This window comes from Sturnira hondurensis, unplaced genomic scaffold (genome assembly GCF_014824575.4).
Source record: "Sturnira hondurensis isolate 20B ecotype Veracruz unplaced genomic scaffold, ASM1482457v3 Scaffold0002640, whole genome shotgun sequence".
Classification (NCBI taxonomy): Eukaryota; Metazoa; Chordata; class Mammalia; order Chiroptera; family Phyllostomidae; genus Sturnira; species Sturnira hondurensis.
Window position 1 is genome coordinate 247,420 of NW_028075271.1, and position 19,009 is coordinate 266,428.

At 43.7% G+C, this 19,009-nt stretch overlaps 1 protein-coding gene across 5 annotated transcripts in view; it reads left to right on the plus strand.

Annotated features, from left to right (window-relative positions):
• The window catches only part of SCAF4 (SR-related CTD associated factor 4), a 55,299-nt gene that overhangs the window by 5,515 nt on the left and 30,775 nt on the right, over positions 1–19,009 (plus strand). For all 5 annotated transcript variants that reach the window (XM_037040553.1, XM_037040555.1, XM_037040556.1 and 2 more), the window contains exons 2-4: positions 16,524–16,607; positions 17,391–17,435; positions 18,537–18,698. In XM_037040553.1, coding sequence (XP_036896448.1) covers positions 16,524–16,607; positions 17,391–17,435; positions 18,537–18,698 — 291 coding nt within the window. The remainder of the gene's footprint in view (positions 1–16,523; positions 16,608–17,390; positions 17,436–18,536; positions 18,699–19,009) is intronic.

The window sequence follows — 19,009 nt, forward strand, 5'->3', positions numbered from 1 at the left end:
CTTTCTGGAGCAGTGTTCATCACTGATGTTCATGTTGAGAATGTCCCCCTCCAATGTATTATTTCCTAGTGTCTTGTTTAAAAGACAAACAAACAAACTACTCAGGCACGTGATAAGGAACTGGTCCAGAGAAAGACTGGGATAATGGAAAAGTTGGCTTATAAAATCTTGTGAAACGATACAGGAGATAAAGAAACTGAGATAATGGTACTTCGTCGCATGTGCGTGTGTCGGGGGAAGGTGCTCACTTTTTACCAGGTGCAGGTGGGAGGTTGTGCTCTGCTGTGGAGCCACTAGGGTTCCGTCTAGGGAGCTTTTCCATAGGTAACTGCACAGGTCCAAATCTCATTCTGAACACCTGGGTAACATGGTACAAAAAACATTGTTATGTAAAGGATGAACCTTAAGTGTTATTTGTTTGAAACAATATGCTGAATTCTTTTTTTCAGCACATTTCAGAACAATAACACACAACTTTAATGATCTAAAAAACAATCTATGTTATCAGATATCTAGAATAAGCATCTTGCCAGTGAGTTGAATTTTTTGGTAATATTGGTGATTAATAATATAATACTCTGTTCCTGTAGAGCCACAGAAAAGGTAGCGTTAATAGTGATCAAATCTGCCTTAGGGTTAGGCCTGACCAAGGTCTGTTGAGAGCTGAGACTAGAAAAGACACATCTATATTCCTCTGTTAATTTTAAGGGTAATTAACAGTATACTGTGACAAATTTTTTGAAAGTTAGAGGATTTCACAAACAGTATTATAATGTTATATGCTGGCCACCTTCATCCTGTTCAGTATTTGCATGGCTTATTGATTACTTTTCATTCCTTTATAGAGGTCTTTATTGGTGCTTGTGAAAGTACGAATAAGTATATAGAAACCTTGATATGCCCATGCGGCACTGGCCACGTAGCAGAGAATTCTGCAAGAAGTCCAGTGTAACTCTGGAGTGGAGTTCAGGACAGAAGCCACAGTGTGATGTGAAAATGTGAGAGACTGACGGCCACTAGAGCTCAGTTAAAAGGGGAGGATCGTCCGAGAACCTCTTCAGAGTTATCACGTGTCCCGGTGGTTGGTGATCGGGTGCCCGTCCACGTGGGTCAGCGGTCCCAGTTGGGAGAGCAGGGGTGTACCCGGCATGTTGGACATTGAGAGCAGAGAGAGGGGAAGGGAGGGAGAAAGAAAGATACGTCAACCCATTGCCTCTCACACCCCCCACCCCCCACTGGGGACCTGGCCCACTACCCAGGCACATGCCGTGTCTGGGAATCGAACCAGTGACCCTTTTTTCACAGCCCGGCGCACAATCCACTGAGCCCCACCAGCCCTGGCTAAGCACATTACTCTCTTACAACAAAATTATTTTCAGAAATAGTCACAGAATCAGCCAGGAAAGAAACTGAACTTCATACCAGTTACAAATAAGTATTGCGATGGGAAGAAAGCTGGTTAATAGTTTTAAATTCCATTAATATCTTTTGGGAAAAGGTAGAAAAACTTGTTTACATACTGGTCTGTCACAATAATGAATAATAGCACTCCAATTTATTTTCAGGCCTTCCCTTCTGTGCATTTGTCAGTGACCGTCAAAGTTGATCATCACATATTATATTCAGTAGACACAGCCAGAATTATCGATCTTATCTTTACCTATAATTGATTGAAGCACACTTGTTATTAATTTTAATTACAAAAACTTGTACATGATGCAACAGATATAAAATAGTTGGGAAGTCTTCACCATGGTGACCTTCTCTATAACTTTTTATTCATGGATCTTCAAGCTTTGTATTTCGTTGTACCTTTGTTCCAAGCTGATTCTGGCTATTTGTAAATATTTATACCAAAAGAACGGCATGCAGTTGTGTTTCAGAAGCGCTGTTTAAGCACAGGGTCCGCAGGGGTGTGTGTGTGTGTACCACAGGACAGAGACCGCTGAGCTCCAGACACGTGCAGGCTGTCCTGAACCTCTGTAGTATCTCTTCCAGTGCCGAGGCACGTGGGTCGGTGTGTTTGGGGCCCTGGCCATGGAACTGCAGGGTTTCCTACTTGAACTTGCCTGAGAATAGACTACTTGTTAAAGTATCCGTAATGCAGACGTGCAGATTCCATGCTTACCTATTGTTGAAACTTAACAGCCACCACAGCGTGGTAGTTGAAAACTTCAAGAGCCCCCAGTCAGCAAAATTTTGTCCTTGCTTTTATTGCCGGTGCTTGATGATGATAAAATGACCTTCAGTCAGCTTTATTATTGTGTGTGGAGACAACTTGCCCACTTACTACCCGACCCTGGGGGGATTTCTCCCGTCGCTCCACTCCAGGTGCGCCGTCACCTTCGAGAGCAGCAGCTGACAAAACCTGTAGTCTCAGCCTCCCTTTGCAGTGTCCGCGGTCCGTGCACTGGATCGCGAGGGTTCCCCTCTGTTCCCCCTTTGAACTTCGTCAGGGTTGCGTTTCAGCTGAAGCAGAATTATGATGTTCTGCCTCAAGGAAGCCTGTAATACGGAAATTACAGTAATATACCATTTAAGCCTTTAGGAAACAGGTAAAATATTTTTAAGCTTTAATAATTATGTATCATCTAGTTCAGCTTCATTAAGAGATGCTGAATGATAAATCATTTGAGAAGTAGCAGTCAAGTTTGGAGTTCATTGGGAGATATGTTCAAATCTTTATAAAGGCCTTTACCATTGCTTAATAAATATAAATGTATATTTTACAAAGTTAGGTTTTTAAAAATACATGAAATGCCTAGAACAGATGGATCCATAGAGACAAGAATTTGACCACTGGCTGGGACAAGGGAGAAGGCAGAGTGACCGCTGTCGGGCTCTGCTTTTCTTTGGATGGGGTGGTGAAAACATTCTGCCTGGAAGTGGTGTTGAGGGCCGCACAACTGTGAATACAGCAGAAACCACCACACTGTACCCTCTAGAGTGGGGGTGTCCAACTCACTTTCACTGGGGCCACAGCAGCCTCGCGGTTGCCTTCCAAGGGCCGAAGGTAACTTTAGGACTGTGTAAACGTAACTGCTCCTTAACAGTTCATCGAGAGCTCGGCGCCTCCGTGAGCAGAAGCAAGGTGGAGGGCCGGACTGGGCCCGAGGGCCTTGTGTTTGCCCCTGTGCTCTGTAGGGAGGGCTTTTGTGCTATGTGATCTCCGAGATATTTACAGAACAGCACAAAACTGCTAGGCTTTAACACATTATCTTCATTGTTTTGTTGCTTGGTCTGATTTTCTTTTTTTTTTTTAAAGATTTTATTTATTTATTTATCTTTAGAGGGGAAGGAGAGAGGGAGAGAAACATCAATGTATGGTTGCCTTTTGTGCGTCCCCTGCTGGTAGTTAGCCTGCAAGGAACCGGCCTGCAACCCAGGCATGTGCCCTGACTGGGAATCGAACCGCGATTGTCTGGTTCGTAGGCCCACGCTCAACCCACTGAGCTACACCAGCCTGGGCTTGATTTTCTTTTTTTAAACATCTTTAAAACTTTTGAGAGTATTCTGTTGAAGCTGGGGACAGTGGTGCAGAAGAGGGCCTGGGCAGGGCTGCTTTGGTTCTCTGAGAGTCCAGTGGGACCTCGGTTCTTAGACTGCCCTTGTTCCGCAGGTCTGTTCAGTAAGCTGTTCATTTGAAAACCGAATCTCTTGTTTCCTGAGAAAGGGGTGCCTGATCATACAGGTAGCAGCATGAAAGGGTTGTCGGCTGTAGAACCGAAGTTTTGGTCAAGAACCAGAAGCACATTGTTCAGGATGGGAGAGTTCAAGAACTGAGATTCAACTGTTACAGGAGAGAGATGAGTACTGGCCAGGCTGCTTGGGCTCACTGGGAAGTCACAGGAAGGGGGCCTGGGAGACAGGGTGGGGGGTGAGCCTTCCTTCAGCCAGCTGCCGCTGCCCACTGCTCCCTGGCTGCAAGTCTCCTGGGCACCCCCGAGTTTTAGGAGGTGCTGCCTGTGAGGGAAGGAGAGGGGGCAGGGAAAGGCAGCAGCTTGCGCTCCGTAAGGTTAAAACAGCACCTGCCAGACACTAAATGGCTCTGTGAATTGTGGTGTTAGTAATGAACCCTAAGTTCCCAAGATACCTCTAGTTTCGAGATCCAGCGGGGACATTTGGAGGGAAGACAGGAGAGGGATCCTGCATTTGCTTGTTGAATACCAACCAGACGCCACCCAGTGGGTTAGGTGTTTTATGTATGTCTTCGTGTTCTTTCCACTTTAAAGGTAGGCATGCTGGAAATGTGCGAATTGTGCAAGGTCGTGGTGTAGGGATGGCTGTTCTGAGATTTGTCTGAGTCCAGCCCATGCCTTGATGGCTGCTCAGAAGTGTTTGCATGGCTGATTTTCGTCTTTTGGATGGTTGATGAAGTGAGAGGGCGCACTGTGGAGCTTTTTGGGAGACGGGAAGCAGAGCAGCAGAGTGCTCCAGTGTATGCTTTTGGAAGCATGTGTCATTGTTTAATGAACTTTGGCCCCGGCTGGTGTAGCTTGGTGGATTGATCATGGGCGTGCAAACCAAAGGGCCGTGGTTCGATTCCCAGCCAGGGCACATGCCTGGGTTGCAGTCCAGTTCCCAGCAGGGAACGCACAAGAGGCAACCATGTATTGATGTTTCTCTCTCTCCTTCCCTTCCCCCCTAAAGATAAATACATAAAATCTTTAAAAAAGAATAATGAAGTTTGGTTAGTTTTTAAGTCATCCACAATAATGCAGTAGTACAAGGTTTAAAATTCAGGATACACCCTTAGGCAATGATATTTTCTTTATAATTTATTTTCAAAATTAAAAATTTTAATTGATGAGGGATTTTATAAATGTTAACATTTTCTGTTTCAGTCCCAGCATGTGCATAGGTCCAGTCATTGCAACTTTACGGAAGTAACAGGGTCTGGATAAAACACATGAAGTGGGGGAGATGTTTGTTATTTTCATCTCGTCAAATGATTGTCCAGAAAACAATTTTTATTTTTTCTCTTGAGGTCTAAGAGAGAAATGTTTTATAGCCAACTTCGGGGTACACCAAGTTCACTAGCAAGGCACAGTAAAAGTGATTTTGAAATCTGGCATCTGTGCTAGTAAAATAGAGTGATGGTATGAATGAAACATTTGACGTTTTCTAAAATCACCTTCTGGCCTGTTTCTTGAGCAAGTGAAAAGGAGTTGCGGCTTGACTGCAGTTGGGTGAGCCGGGGTGGAGGCGGGGACTAAACCCCCCTGTGCCTGGAACACAGCGGGGCAGAGCACTGGTGAGGGGGCAGGAGGGCGGGCACAGGCCGAGGAGGCGAGGAGGCCTAGACCCATGGAAGTGGGAGGGGCATTGGTCTCACACAGGGGAGCTTTAGTTAGGCGTGCTCTGCAGAGTGTGTCCTCAGAAATTACTCAGAAAATCAGTTCTGCCAGCAGCAAATGGTAACAGAATTAGGGTTTGTGATATAATTAAAAAGTGGGAAATAATGCAGATGATGTCTAAACTGCTGTTTGCTACATTACTCTACTCCACTCTCTTAAGTGCATGTAGAAGCAGTTCACCCAACAGTGGGTCCATATTTAGTGTTAACTGTATATTGCACTTGTATGTGTTTTGTAAAAAGCTTTGTAAATTTGTCCCGTTTTAGGAGTATTTCATATTAATGTCTCCCTGCCTCCTAAGCAAGTGGAAATCAGTTAAATAGTTGGACTTCAAAGGATTTGACTATGTAAAGTAAATAGAATTTACATAGGAGTGAATTATATATTGTCAATTAAAGGGGTATGTTAGTTAACACACAGGTGTCAACCAAAAATACATTTGAAGAGTGATTTCTCAGATTTGGTTTGTTTCTTTTTAGAGAGAAGAGAAGGGAAGAAGGAAGAGAGAAAGAAACATTGATTGGTTGCCTCTCATACACACCTGGACTGGGACCAAACCCATGACCCAGGCATGCGCCCTGACTGGGAATCAAACCAGCAACCTTTCGTTTTTTTGGGACAGTGCCCAACCCATTGGACCACATTGGTCAGGACAGATTTGGGTTTTATATCCACAAGAGCTTCAGTTATATTTTTAATGGGGCCAATTTTTAAACTTACTTTGAAAAATTTGTTTTAGTAATTTTGAAGTTTTATTAAAGATTTATTAGCCATTAATTTAGACGTAATTGCTAACTTAAAAAAAAAGGGGGTTACACCATGGATAAGTTGCATCTAATAATGATGATTCTATAAGTTTATATTTGAAGTAGGAGAAATGCCTTTTGTGTCTCAGACAGACACAAATTAAAGTTTTTTTTCAGCTCTGGCTGATGTGGTTCAGTGGATTGAGTGTCAGCCTGCCAACCAAAGGGTTGCCAGTTCAATTCCCAGTCAGGGCACATGCCTGGTTGCAGGCCAGGTCCCCAGTAGGGGGCGCGTGAGAAGCAACCACACATTGATATTTCCCTCTCTCCCTCCTCCCCTCTGTCTGAAAATAAAATATTTAAAGAAAAATTTTTTAAATTTTAAAGTTAATGAAAGTTAGGCAAAGTTAAATTAGAAAATATTTCACCAAATACCATTAATGTTTTAGAGGATTTCTTTTTTTCTTTTTTCCTCCACTTGTTTTTGGGAATTTTTGTATGGTTGTGGAATAACATGGCATTATTTTCTAATTTTAAATTATCATCATGGAAAATTTGAGAACATACTATTTTACCAATTTCTAGAAATAAAAGTATCAGATATAAAAGATTTAGACATTTTTAAAATTGTTTTAAACTTTTCCCTAGATTAAAACCCACCTACTGGGCCCCATCAGCAGAGTTTGCTGTTTGCGTTATGCTCTTCAACACTTAAGGCGGTTAGGTGGCTGAGGAGTTACATCTCTGTCTTCTGACTGCTTACTAGTAAGGCTGAACTTTTCTGTGTTTGTTAATTAGTTATTAGGGTTGTTTTTCTTAATTGAGTTAACTTTCCTCTGTACCTTCTTCTGTTTCACTAATATATCTTCGTGTTTGTACGTGGTACTGACTGTACTCTGCCCCCAGGGAGAGGGCAGAGTGGCCCTTAGCCGAGGGGCTGATTTGCCGCCCCAGCCCCCACCCTGCATCCCTCATGCGGGTCATCCCAGTGGGTAGTGAGGAGGTGTAGCTCAGACAGGCCTTGGGCGAAGCCGGGTAAAGACCTGGTGTGAAGCAGCGGGTGGGCGGGGCTGGAAACTGCCCCTCACCTGGTTGTTCTCGCAGCGGGGCTTCTATGGGTTGTCTTCGGGCTGTAATCAGATGACAGAGCATATTTGCAGAAAAATGATTTTAAAGTTTTCTCCTAATTAGGTTTTGTTGAAAAAACTTGATGTTTATATGTACTTTCATGTTTATATGTTAGTAATAAACATTAAAGTTATGTCGGACTTAACTCTTGGTTTGGTTGAAACCAGTATATGTGGTAGGTCATGTTAGGTCAGATGAACAAAAGAAAAATTGTAGAATTAAACGCTTTGATATCTGCATCTATGGGGGGAGATTTGACTACCAGCCTGTCACTCTGTAGGTATTTGTTTTTAATTAGGGGGAAGGGGCAGGAGTAAGTGTCCCACTGAAAAAGGTTCTGAAGGGAAATATTGTTTGAGGGATTGAAAAAGTTAAAAACATTATGTAGACTAGTATGTAGTCTTCTAATCCCCTTCATTGCTTTGACAGTTCAGTTTCAAAAAAATAGAAAAGGACGTATTTCAGAAATTGTGGGCTTGACGCCGGTAACTTTTTCCTCTGCCGGTTGTTAGTTTTATGACTTTCTAGAAATGTCTAGTCACTAGGAACCAGAACAGATTCACTCATGACTTATACTACACTAAATTAAACTTCTTTGCTTTGTAAAGTGTGTTTTATCTAACAAGCTCTGTAAACTGGTAATTGTCAGGCTTTCATCATGAATAAATTACAAAAATGGAGGCAGGATGACAGATGTATTGCTCAGTGAATTTTAGCTAACTGGCAGTGTCCAAGGAGTAGCAGATAAAGTCATCCTACAGGTAAGTTCTGTTCTTTTTAATTTTTAAAAAAACATTGAGTTGGGGGGAGGCATGTAAAGCGGGTTCATGAAATACCAAGTGATGGGAGGAGCTGCTGCGTCAGTCAGCGGAGAAACGTTTCCGGACTCGGACACTGGAGTGGAGTCAGCTTGCGGTCTAGTCGCGACAGAGGCCTGTGCAAACGGTCTCAGGAGTTTCAGTTTATAGTGGGTGTGAGTTTAACAATGAATTAAGCACTGTTTTTAAAAAAGTAATAATAAGTAATGGCCCTGACTGGTGTGGCTTGTGGGTTGGGTATCATCCCACAAAACGAAGGGTTGCGGGTGCAGTTCCAGTCAGGACACGTGCCTGGTTACAGGTTCGGTCCTCAGTTGGGGCACATAGGAGAGACAACCGAGAGATACTTCTATTCCTCTCTTTCTCCCTCCTTCCCTCTCTCTCTCAAAAAAAAATTTAATGATTATAATAAATAATGCCACTCCCACCCCTCTAGGTTCTGAATTCTAGAATGTGTGAATATGTTCAAATGTGGCCAAAGAGAATTTGCAGATGAGATTAAGTTAAAGGGATGGGTTAACTATCACACATTTCAGCAGTAAGTGACCAACTGGATGAGCCCAGCCTAATCCGAGACCCTTCTGTGGGAGAGGCAGGGGAGTGAGAGAGGTGTGGCCGCAGAAGCAGGGGTCCCAGAGCAGAGAAGACGCCGCACTGCAGGCTTGGAGGAGGGTGGGCTTGGGCCCCAGGCAGGCAGGTGCCCTCTGGGAGTGGGAGAAGGCAGGACAGGTCTGCCCCAGAGGCTCCACCAGGAGCGCAGCGCTGCCTGCAGCGCCTTGGTTCCCAAGCTGTGGGGTGATCCATCTCAGCTGTGTGAAGCAGCGGAGTTTGTTGTAATGTGTTACTACAGAAACGGAAAACTGACACCAAAGACAATGTGCTAGATGCCAGTAATGTAGGAATAAACCTGGAAGGCAGTGTCAGAGGGAGATTCGGGGTCAGAAGTGGGAGGGTGCGGTGACCACCGGAGCACGTGAGTGGCTGAGCCTGTGTCGCTAGCCAGCATCGGCCAGGGCTGTTGTGACGCGGTCACGGCGTTGGTGTGAGTACTGGAGTAGGTACTGAGGTGCTCTACAGCTTTTTTTTTTTAAGGTTTTAGTAAGAGAGAGAAACATCTGTGTGGTTGCCTCTCACATGCCCTCCACCTGGAGACCTGGCCTGCAACCCAGGCTTGTGCCCTGGCTGGGAATCGAACCAGCGACCCTTTGGTTTGCAGGCCAGCGCTTCCTCCACGGAGCCACACCAGCCAGAGTGAAAAGTCTTTGATACTGCAACGTTTTCACCATTGAGAAGGGTGTGCTGCATGCAGTGCTTGGGCAGTAGATGTAACACAGAGAAATGAGGGTCACCTGAACAGAGTCCTGCTCGGGCGGGGCTCTGCGGGCGGGGCTCTGCGTAGCCGCACTTTCCGGGCCAGGCCCGTGCCAGGCCCCCAGGTTTCCGTGCGTTGTCTCGTTTACTCTGGACAGCACAGAGAGTGGAAGTGAGGGCGAGTCTCCTTTGCAGGTTTTTAAAAAGTCCCTGAGGTTTAGAAAGGTTAACTAAACTTGTCAAAGTTTATACCATTAGTAAACAGCACAGTATCATTTTACCTTGACTAACACCAAAACCCTGGATTTTGTAGGTGTCGTGGCCAAATATTCTCATTCTTTATTGTTGACATAAGTCTTGTTGATATAAGGGATTGTGAGGTGAAAGGTCTGCTCCAATTTTTTTAATATTTTGTGTATCGAGCCTCTGTACGTCATGCGAGAGGACGATGTTCACTCTCAGATTTCTCGTAATCATGCAGCTTGTGCCAAAGCAGAGAGTCAGACTCACGTCTGTTGCTGGCAGTATGTTTTTCCTCGTCTATGGTGGCGCTCTGAGTGCATTTCGTCCCCTGGGTGCTTGCTGCTGGTCTGTGTGTGGGCACCGCATGGCTCTCTGTGGCTGCGTTCACACGTCCTCTCCCTGACCGAGGCACTGCCCTGTGGCCTGTGAAATGCTGGCCAGTCCATGTGCAGAAACTAATGTAGTTATCACGTACCTGGGAAGTAGAAAACGGTATCCTTCTCACGTGTGCGGACAGTAGGACTGACAGCTTAAGTCGTTTGCCCAAAATCATCACGTTTGGGCCCAGTTTCACAACCAGTTCTGTCTTACTTGCTCCATAATAACCAGTGTCTGTTTTGTTTGTTGTTTTTGTTGTTTTTTGTTGGTGGTATTTCATGAAGAAAAACCTTCATTAATAGAGTTCGTTGGAATTATATTAAGTTTTATAGTGTTCAAGTTTTGTATATAAAACTGGTAGGTTTTTCTTTCAAGTTTGTTGGCCGAGATTGGATACTGGCCAGGAAACACTGCAGCCTGCGTTGCCTTCACCCCTGTGCTGTTATGTATCTACTGCCCTGTGTGGTCTGGGAACAGCAGGGCAGTTTTTCTCACGTGGCAATGCTGCCTTCCCCAGTGCGTGTTCGTAAGAGGTGAGACACTGGTGCGGGGACTCTGCCTCACTGAGAGGTGCCCAGTGGTTGGTTTGGGCTTTCTTTTCCTCAGTTGTAAAACAGAAGAATTTTTCTGCATAATTAACTGCCTTTGGTTTTCTGTCTGTTTCCACGACCCCACAGTAAGAATTTCGGTGCCACTCTGAGCGGGGGAGCGTGTGCACGCACAGCACACCCCGAGTGAGAGGCTGCACCAGGCGCTCCCTGCCGTGCTGCGTGTCCGGGCGTTCTCTGCCCGGCCCAGCTCACTTCTGGGACCCATTGTATGTCCACCCGCGGTTTGACAGACCTGCTCTGGAGTTTCTCCAGGATTCTTCCTTTTTTAACAGAACTGTGTGTGCTGGAGGGAGCGTGAGCTGACATCCAGTGCATGCGTACTCTGGGCCAGGTGCTGCATTAAGTGCTGGTGAATGAATCGTTCGCACCCTCAGACTTTCCTGAACAACAAGGGCTGTTACACCCCCCCACCCCCACCCCCACCCCCGTGAAGAAGAAGAAGGTCTCTCTGACCCCGTGAGGGTTTCCCAGGATTGCCCGATTGTGGAGCCTGCGTTCGTGCTGTTTTCCGAAACTTGGTAGCCGTGATCTGAATCGTGAGTCTTCGATCCGCACAGGGGCGATGCTTCCCCAGTGTCTCGGCCAGTGCGGTGGCGTGACAGTTAACTCCTCTTACTCAGAGTCATTCATTGCAGCAGGCTTGAGACTCGGTGAGGACTCAGTGCATTTCCTCTGACCTGTTGCTGGGTCGAAGTAAAATCACTTTACTTCTGTGCCACTTTTTTGTTTGTTACTAAAAAAAATCTTTGGGCCCACTCCCTTATAACAGTTATATTTTAGTACTACCTTTTCACTGGGTCTAAATGCATATATTTTCTCTTGCTTCACAGTGTAGTCTTCATTGTCTTTAATATCTGCGCTATTCCTTTGTGCTAATGTATTAGAATATTAAAGAACTTTGTTATTGTTGGGTATGTATTGGAAGGAATTCGAGCTTTGAGTAATGGTAGACTGCAGATTGAAATCACTCTTAATCAGCTGTGTGACTCTGAGCAGATTCTTGAACTTCTGTGCCTCAGTGTTTTCATCTGTAAAGTGGAACTATAATGTCTGCCTCGCCATAGAGGTCACTCGTGTCTCCGTCCCAGTGAGCACTGTCCGTGTGCACGGTGCTGTAAAGGCTGTTGCTTCTGGCACAATCTCTGGGTCACTGCGTCTAATGGAGGCCTCGATCTAAATGTAAGGGGACCTATGCAGTGGCTTTGCACCATGAAGAGGTTAGTGAAGTACTAATGCCTTTTATTGAGCTTTTAAAATATAATTTTGATTAAACCTCCAGTTTTGAAACTTCTGCGTAAGAAGCTTAAATGCGATGGAAGCTTTGAAGTGCTTAACACAGAAGAGCTGTTTGAAGGGTGGTCATCTGTAAGGCTTCGAAAGACCACTGTCTCCTTCCTTGTGCCCAGACACTGAGGTTACAATATCAAGCCCCTCACTTGATATTGATATTGGCTTGACTTGAGAACTATTCAACAAAGTTCTCAAATTTTGTTGAATGAATGAAAAATGATCCAACATTGCATTTCTGCTTTCTTGCCACTTATGTCTTCTTAAACTGGTTGGACTTGGGAATCACTTTCAAAAACTGGTATCGCTTCATACTGAAAGAACAAGGTTTGCATCCTAATTAACCGCATAGCATTTGACCATGCAAATGGCTTTAATTTCTGGGATTGGCCTTGGTGTCCCTTCATTCGGCCCCCTCTCAAAAGCAAACCACTTTTGACGTGTTTGATCCATCACAGCACCTTCTCCATACACTGCACAGATCTTTTTCTGCATTTCAGTTGCGTTGTTACCTCTCCTGAAATAATAAAGCATAATATGCCAAAAAATATTGCATGTTTTCTTCCATCTTTAGTATTAAAAGGGCCACACAAAAATTTACCAATTTTGGTAAAGTTTTTAAATGCGCACTGATATGACAGCTGTCACAATACAACCTAACAAAATTGTTTCAAGTGAAGTTAAAGACAACTAAGCGCTACTAGAGCCACTGTATGGAAAAAAACAAATACTTTTTGGCCAACCTGGTAATTAAATAAAATAACGTACCACTACAACTCAGCTCTCCCCTGCGCAGAGCAGGCCCTCCGAGGTCAGCCCCCGTCCTCTACCTGGCCGTCTTTGCTTTATGGGTCAGAGGACACTCGTCCTCTGAGTCTTAGAGGATGCTGCTTAAGGGCTCTCTTGCTAGTCTTTTGCCTGAATGACGGTTATACTATTATACACTATAGTCTGGACTTTAATTTTTTTAAATAAAGATTTTATTTATTTATCTTTAGAGGGAAGGGAAGGAGAGAAGGAGAGAAATATCAGTGTATGGTTGCTTCTCGTGAGTGCCCTGCTGGGAACTGGCCTGCAACCCAGGCATGTGCCCTGACTGGGAACCGAACCGCGATTGTGTGGTTCGCAGGCCTGGGCTCAATCCACTGAGCTACACCAGCCAGGGCCTGGACTTTAATTTTTTGATAAGTCCTGATACCTTTTAAAATATATAGACTGCATGGAGGATTTCGTCAGAAGATACACTTACCTGGTCTGTTGTGTGAGCTCAGTTGGCTGTTACTTTGATATAGCAGGTCACTTACTGCTAAAATGGTCAAGAAATCCTGTTTGGAACATTAGTGAATGTCCCCAACAGGGACGCAATGAAGCCCTATTAGCTCTGGCTTGGGCTTCATTAAAGTGGTTCTCAAATTTTAATGGCCAGAGAAGTAGTTCTCACTGTTGCTCATTCTTAAGACCCATGTATTAACTTTTTTGCACCCCCCTTTCTCTGCTTTAAGGTATAAAGGAGGAAATAGAACAGGAATAAACAACTGTCTAGCCTTTATAAATGTATATTACATATTTCATGTAATGTTGACTTTTTTAGTTTTTTACCTGTATAATTTTAGAATTTGTATTTAAATTGAAATATTTTCAGTATTTCTTGTTTTTGATTTATATATCTCAAATATTACTTTCCTTTCTAATTGCTTTTCAATTAGTGAGCATCCTCAAGAAAAATTATTACATCGCTAAATTAAGTAATAAAGAATTATGACCATAGTTATTTAGATATTTCTTTTCAAAAGTGAATTTCTGTGTTAATATCTTTGTTTCTTCTGTTTTCTATATCTTATTATTTATGGGAAAATTCTGCGTTTCAGGATATGTTGCCAAGTAGGGCTTACCCCTCTGGGAAATGAGACTTCTGTTTTTTAGGCTAGCCTCTTAGTAGTGGTCTAGTAAAGGTCTGTGTTTTAGGAATTCCATATTTGAAGTTAACATTAATTGGGAGAAATAGAGATATGATTCAAATAAGGTTGAGAATGCCTATTTCAAAATATTCTTTTAGAAATCCCAGGTGTTTGGTATGTGCCTGTGATTAAATGAAACAGAAACAACCATTTGAGAAGGTGGGTCTAGGCTTCTGGCCAAGATGGAGGCGTAAGTAGATACGCTTTGTGCCTTGCACAACCAAAAGAAGGACAACAACAAGTGCAAAGATGAAAAACGACCAGAACTGCCAGGAAATTGAACTGTGTGGAAATCTGACAACCAAGGAGTTAAAAGAGAAACATTCATCCAGACCAGTAGGAGGGGCTGAGACCAATAGTCAGGTGTAGGGCTCACAGCAAGGAGCAGCTGGAGGACTAGGGCGCCCCAGATTTGGGTGCAGATGAACAGGAGGAATGACTAGGGAGCAAGACAGACCACACAGCCTAGGGTTCCAGTGCGGGGAGATCAACCCTCAAAACCTCGGACTGCAAAAACCTGTGGGGGGTGAGGCAGTGGGAGAAACTCCCAGCCTCACGGGAGATTTTGTTGGAGAGACCTACTGGGTCCTACAACACACAAACACACACACACATACACACACACCCGAGAATCAGCACCAGAAGGGCCCAATTTGCTTGTAGGTAGCGGGGGAAGTGACTGAAAGCCAGCTGAGAGCCGAGCAAGTGGCATTGTTCCCTCTTGGACCCCTCCCACACACAGTGCCACAGTGCCGCTCTGTGGGTTGCCCTGCCCTGGTGAATACCTAAGGCTCCTCGCCTTACAATGTAACAGGTATACCAAGGCAAAGAAATATGGCCCAAATAAAGGAATAGATCAAAACTCCAGAAAAAGAACTAAGTGATGAGGAAATATCCAGCCTATCAGATGCAAAGTTCAAAATGCTGGTAATCAGGATGCTCACAGAAATGGCTGAGTATGGTTGCAAAATAGAGGGAGAAGTGAAGACCATGCAAAGTGAAATAAAGAAAAGTATACAGGGAACCAACAGTGAAGGGAAGGAAATTGAGACTCAAGTCAATAGTTTGGAACAAAGGAAGAAATAAATATTCAACTGGAACAGAATGAAGGAACAAGAATTCAAAAAAATGAGAGGCTTAGGAACTTCCAGGACAACTTTAAATGTTCCAACATTCGAATCGGGTGCCTGGAGGAGAAGGGGAAGAGCAAGAAATTGAAAACTTATTAAAAAACGTAATGAAGGAAAACTTCCCCAGTCTGTGAAGGAAGGAAACAGACTTCCAGGAAGTCCAGGAAGCTCAGAGATTCCCAAAGAAGTGGGACCCAAGGAGGAACACACGAAGGTGCATCCTAACTAAATTGCCCAAGATTAAAGATGAGAGAATCTTAAGAGCAGCAAGAGAAAAGGAGACCGTACCTACAAAGGAGTTCCCATAAGACTATGAGCTGATTTCTCAAAAGAAACCTTATGGGTAAGAAGAGGCTGGAAGGAAGTATTCAAAGTCATGGAAGGCAAGGACCTACATCCAAGATGACTCTATCTAGCAAAAGCTTTCATTTAGAATGGAAGGGCAGATATAGTGCTTCCCAGATAAAGTCAATTTAAAGGAGTTCATCATCACAAAAAGATGATCAAAACTATGAACAGTAAAATGACAGCAAACTCACAACTATCAACAACTGAACCTGAAAACCAAACCAAAACAAAAACAAAAAACCCCTAAGCAAACAACTAGAATAGGAATAGAATCACAGAAATGGAGATTACATGAAGGGTTATCAATAGGGAGGGGAAGGGGGAGAATGGAGGAAAAGGTATGGGGAATAAGAAGCATAAATGGTCAGTACAAAATAGACAGGAGGAGATTAAGAATAGTATGGGAAATGGGGAAGCCAAAGAACTTATGTGTACGACCTGGGGACATGAACTGGGTGGGGGAATGCTGGTGGGAGGAGGGGTGGAGGACTGAGGGTGATAAAGGGGAGGAGGAAATGGGACAACTGTATTAGCAGAAATAGTAAAATATACTTTTTTAAAAAGGTAGACGTGAACATCTCGTCGTCAGGATCGTGTCTTTAGAACCTGGGCTCTCGTTATGTCTCGGGGGGGGCTTTAAACTCATGGGAGCTCCTGACTGTTGGGTTCACTGCCGGGTGATTTGCTATGTATGGTTGTTATTCACCCACTGAGTCAAGAAACTGTGAGTTACAGCTTTATAATGGCACTTTAAATTTCTCACTTAATTTTAATACACATGTTTCTTCAAATGAATCTTAGAATTATTTGAATACTCAAATCTCAGTGAGATTTGGATTGAAATTACATTAAATACTGAGTCACACTGTTGCCATTTCAGTTTAGGAAAACAGTATTTGTTTACATTTAAATCATTTTTTAACTCAGTAAAATTTTATGATTTTTTTGGTTGTATGTTCTGTAAATTTCTTAATGTTCCCCCCTTTCCCCTTTCTTGATGTTTTAGTATGATCGTTTCCCACTTTCTTAGTGGTGGCACAGTCACATAGGATAGCTCTTGGTTTTTCTTTACTAGTCACATTCTTTACACTTAGTCCCAAGTGTCTGTTACTCTTCTAGTTAATAGACTGCAGATGCCTTTGTAGAACTTGTGAATTGACCTCTCCCTTTACCTGTAATTAAAAAAAATGTTTTGCTTTTTTTTTAAGCTTTTTTCACTTATGGACATGAAACCTCCCATCTCTAGAGCCAAGATGATTCTCATCACAAAAGCTGCTATTAAAGCCATTAAGGTAAGAGTGAAGTCAACATGTGTAACTTGAGAGAATGGTTTTGAAATTTCGAACCTGTTCCTGAACTTGAGAGTTTGTCCTGTGCATCTGTGCAGGCCCTCTGTCCTCTTGTCACTGGTACTTCCCTCGTGCAGTTTCCCAGCTTGGTTGACATACAGTTAACAAGCAAAGATTGTGTACACGTAATAACATGTGCTAAAACATGATTTGATGCCTGGGCATCGTTCAGTGATTACCACAGTTAAGCTAATTAGTACTGTCACCTCACATGGATCATCACCTTTTGTGTGTGTGGGGTGCGGAAAAGGGGAACTCCCAGAAGTGGAGCGTAGAGTAGCCAAGATTTTAATTTTGTTTAATTCTTGTCATGAATCAGCTAAGTATTAGCTTCATTTTTGTTTAAAAGAATAATTTGGGCTGTGTGAAATAAAATTTCTTACCCAAGATGAAAGCTAAATAAGTGATTCATTTTAGAAACTGCACGATTTAGATTTGACTCCATTGCTCTTACCCCTCTCGTGAATAGCCCTTCATGAAGGTTGTTGATTAGAGATCTAAGAGAGGGGCCTTCTGTTTGGGGGCGGGGTTGCAGTTTGGTGTTTGAGTTAATTTTCTGATATTTTTTCAATGGATGACTTTTCAGCTGATATTTCTGATGGTTTATTCAGTGTTATCTTGAGAATCGTTTAAATTATGCAAATTTCAAGGTTTTAAGTATTTTCTAACTATATTGCAGGAAATGTAGACATGTAAACTAAATAATTTTCTTGTAATTCTTTTCAGCTTTATAAACATGTAGTTCAAATAGTAGAAAAGTTCATCAAAAAGGTAACTATCCATTTTATGATTACCTCACTTTAATTGTGTGCAATATTTGGAATTTGCTTTGTAAATTGTAGTTCGGATGCTTGCTTGTAAAGACGCAAAGCCAATAGGTTGCCACTAGAGGCTCTTTTTAAAGAAACAAAACAACTTTAGGGCAGTCCTGTTGACTGAGTGCCCGCTGCGTGGTGGGCCCTCAAGGACAGGCCCCTGTACACTGCCTGCCAGGACTCACCCCTGCCCAGTGTGCCCCCGCCCAGCGCCCTGGTCATCTATGGGCACTAGGTCCATCTCGAAGCATTTCAGATGAAAGCACTTTATAATAGAACTTGTCCGGCTTTTCCCTGCTCCTGGCATGATTGCGTCATTCTTAGTCACAGGGGTAGTGTGCTTCATAATGGTGTGACCGGCACACCTCCCCCTGCGTGCACATTTGGATCTACTCATTTTATTACATACGTGTACACGAATAAAAGGAAAGGGAACCTACTGGCTGATAGCCTGCTCCCCCACTGAGATTCTCGCGGACGCCTGCAGGGGGCTCTGTTGCTTGACTGGGCCACATTGGCTCTGCCCTGCCCTCTGTTGGCCATTCCACCTTGGGGCTGGCCTGGGGGAGAGATGGGGCGGCTACGCGGCTGTGGGTTAAATGTGGCTTCGCTTTCACTGTGAACTCGCCCTCGGAAACGGTGCATCACTGGGATGTATGTGGGTGTCTGTTCCTGTGCCCTGGCCAGCTGGTCAGTGCCCTAGTCCGAGAACGCCCTCTGTTAGTTTTTGTTTCTCTGGTACTGTATGTTAACATTCCCTTGTCCATAATTTTTAAAGGTAAAAATTATTTTTTTTTAGGTTGCTTTGGATTTGTATGGAAGTGGTTTAGGGGTTGGTACAGTAGTGCTGATTCGGGGGGGCTGTGGGAGCAGAGGGACGGGAGAGCGGCACGATCCTGGGGGTCTGAAGTACGAAGAGGAGGGCGGCCCTGCGTAGACCTGTGGGGGCCCCGGCCAGCCGGGCCGCAGGTGGTCTGTGCAGAGAGGCCGTGGTGTTGATGGCTGTCAGCCTGTGCTTTCGCTGGTTTGCGTTGACTTTCCATCTTTGTCTTCGCAGTGTAAACCCGAGTACAAGGTTCCGGGACTGTATGTGATCGACTCAATTGTGCGACAGTCTCGTCATCAGTTTGGGACGGATAAAGATGTTTTTGGGCCAAGATTCTCTAAAAACATAACCGCCACATTCCAATATTTATATCTTTGTCCATCTGAAGATAAGGTATAGTTAGTAATTTTTTAATTAAAACTTGTTCTTATTTGTGAAATATTTAAATGTATTTTAGATGTTGGAAGCCTCTATGGTATTTTCTAGTCATACAGTAATTTCTAAACTTGAAACAAACCCCATCTTTTCTGTAATGATCATCTCATATTTATCTATTTTTTTCTTTTAAGATTTTATTTATTTTTAGAAAGGAGGGAGAAAGAGAGGGGGAGAAACATTGATCAATTGCCTCTCAAACGAGCTTCCTACTGGGGACCCGGCCTCCAACCCACGCATGTGCCCCGACTAGGAATCAAACCAGCGAC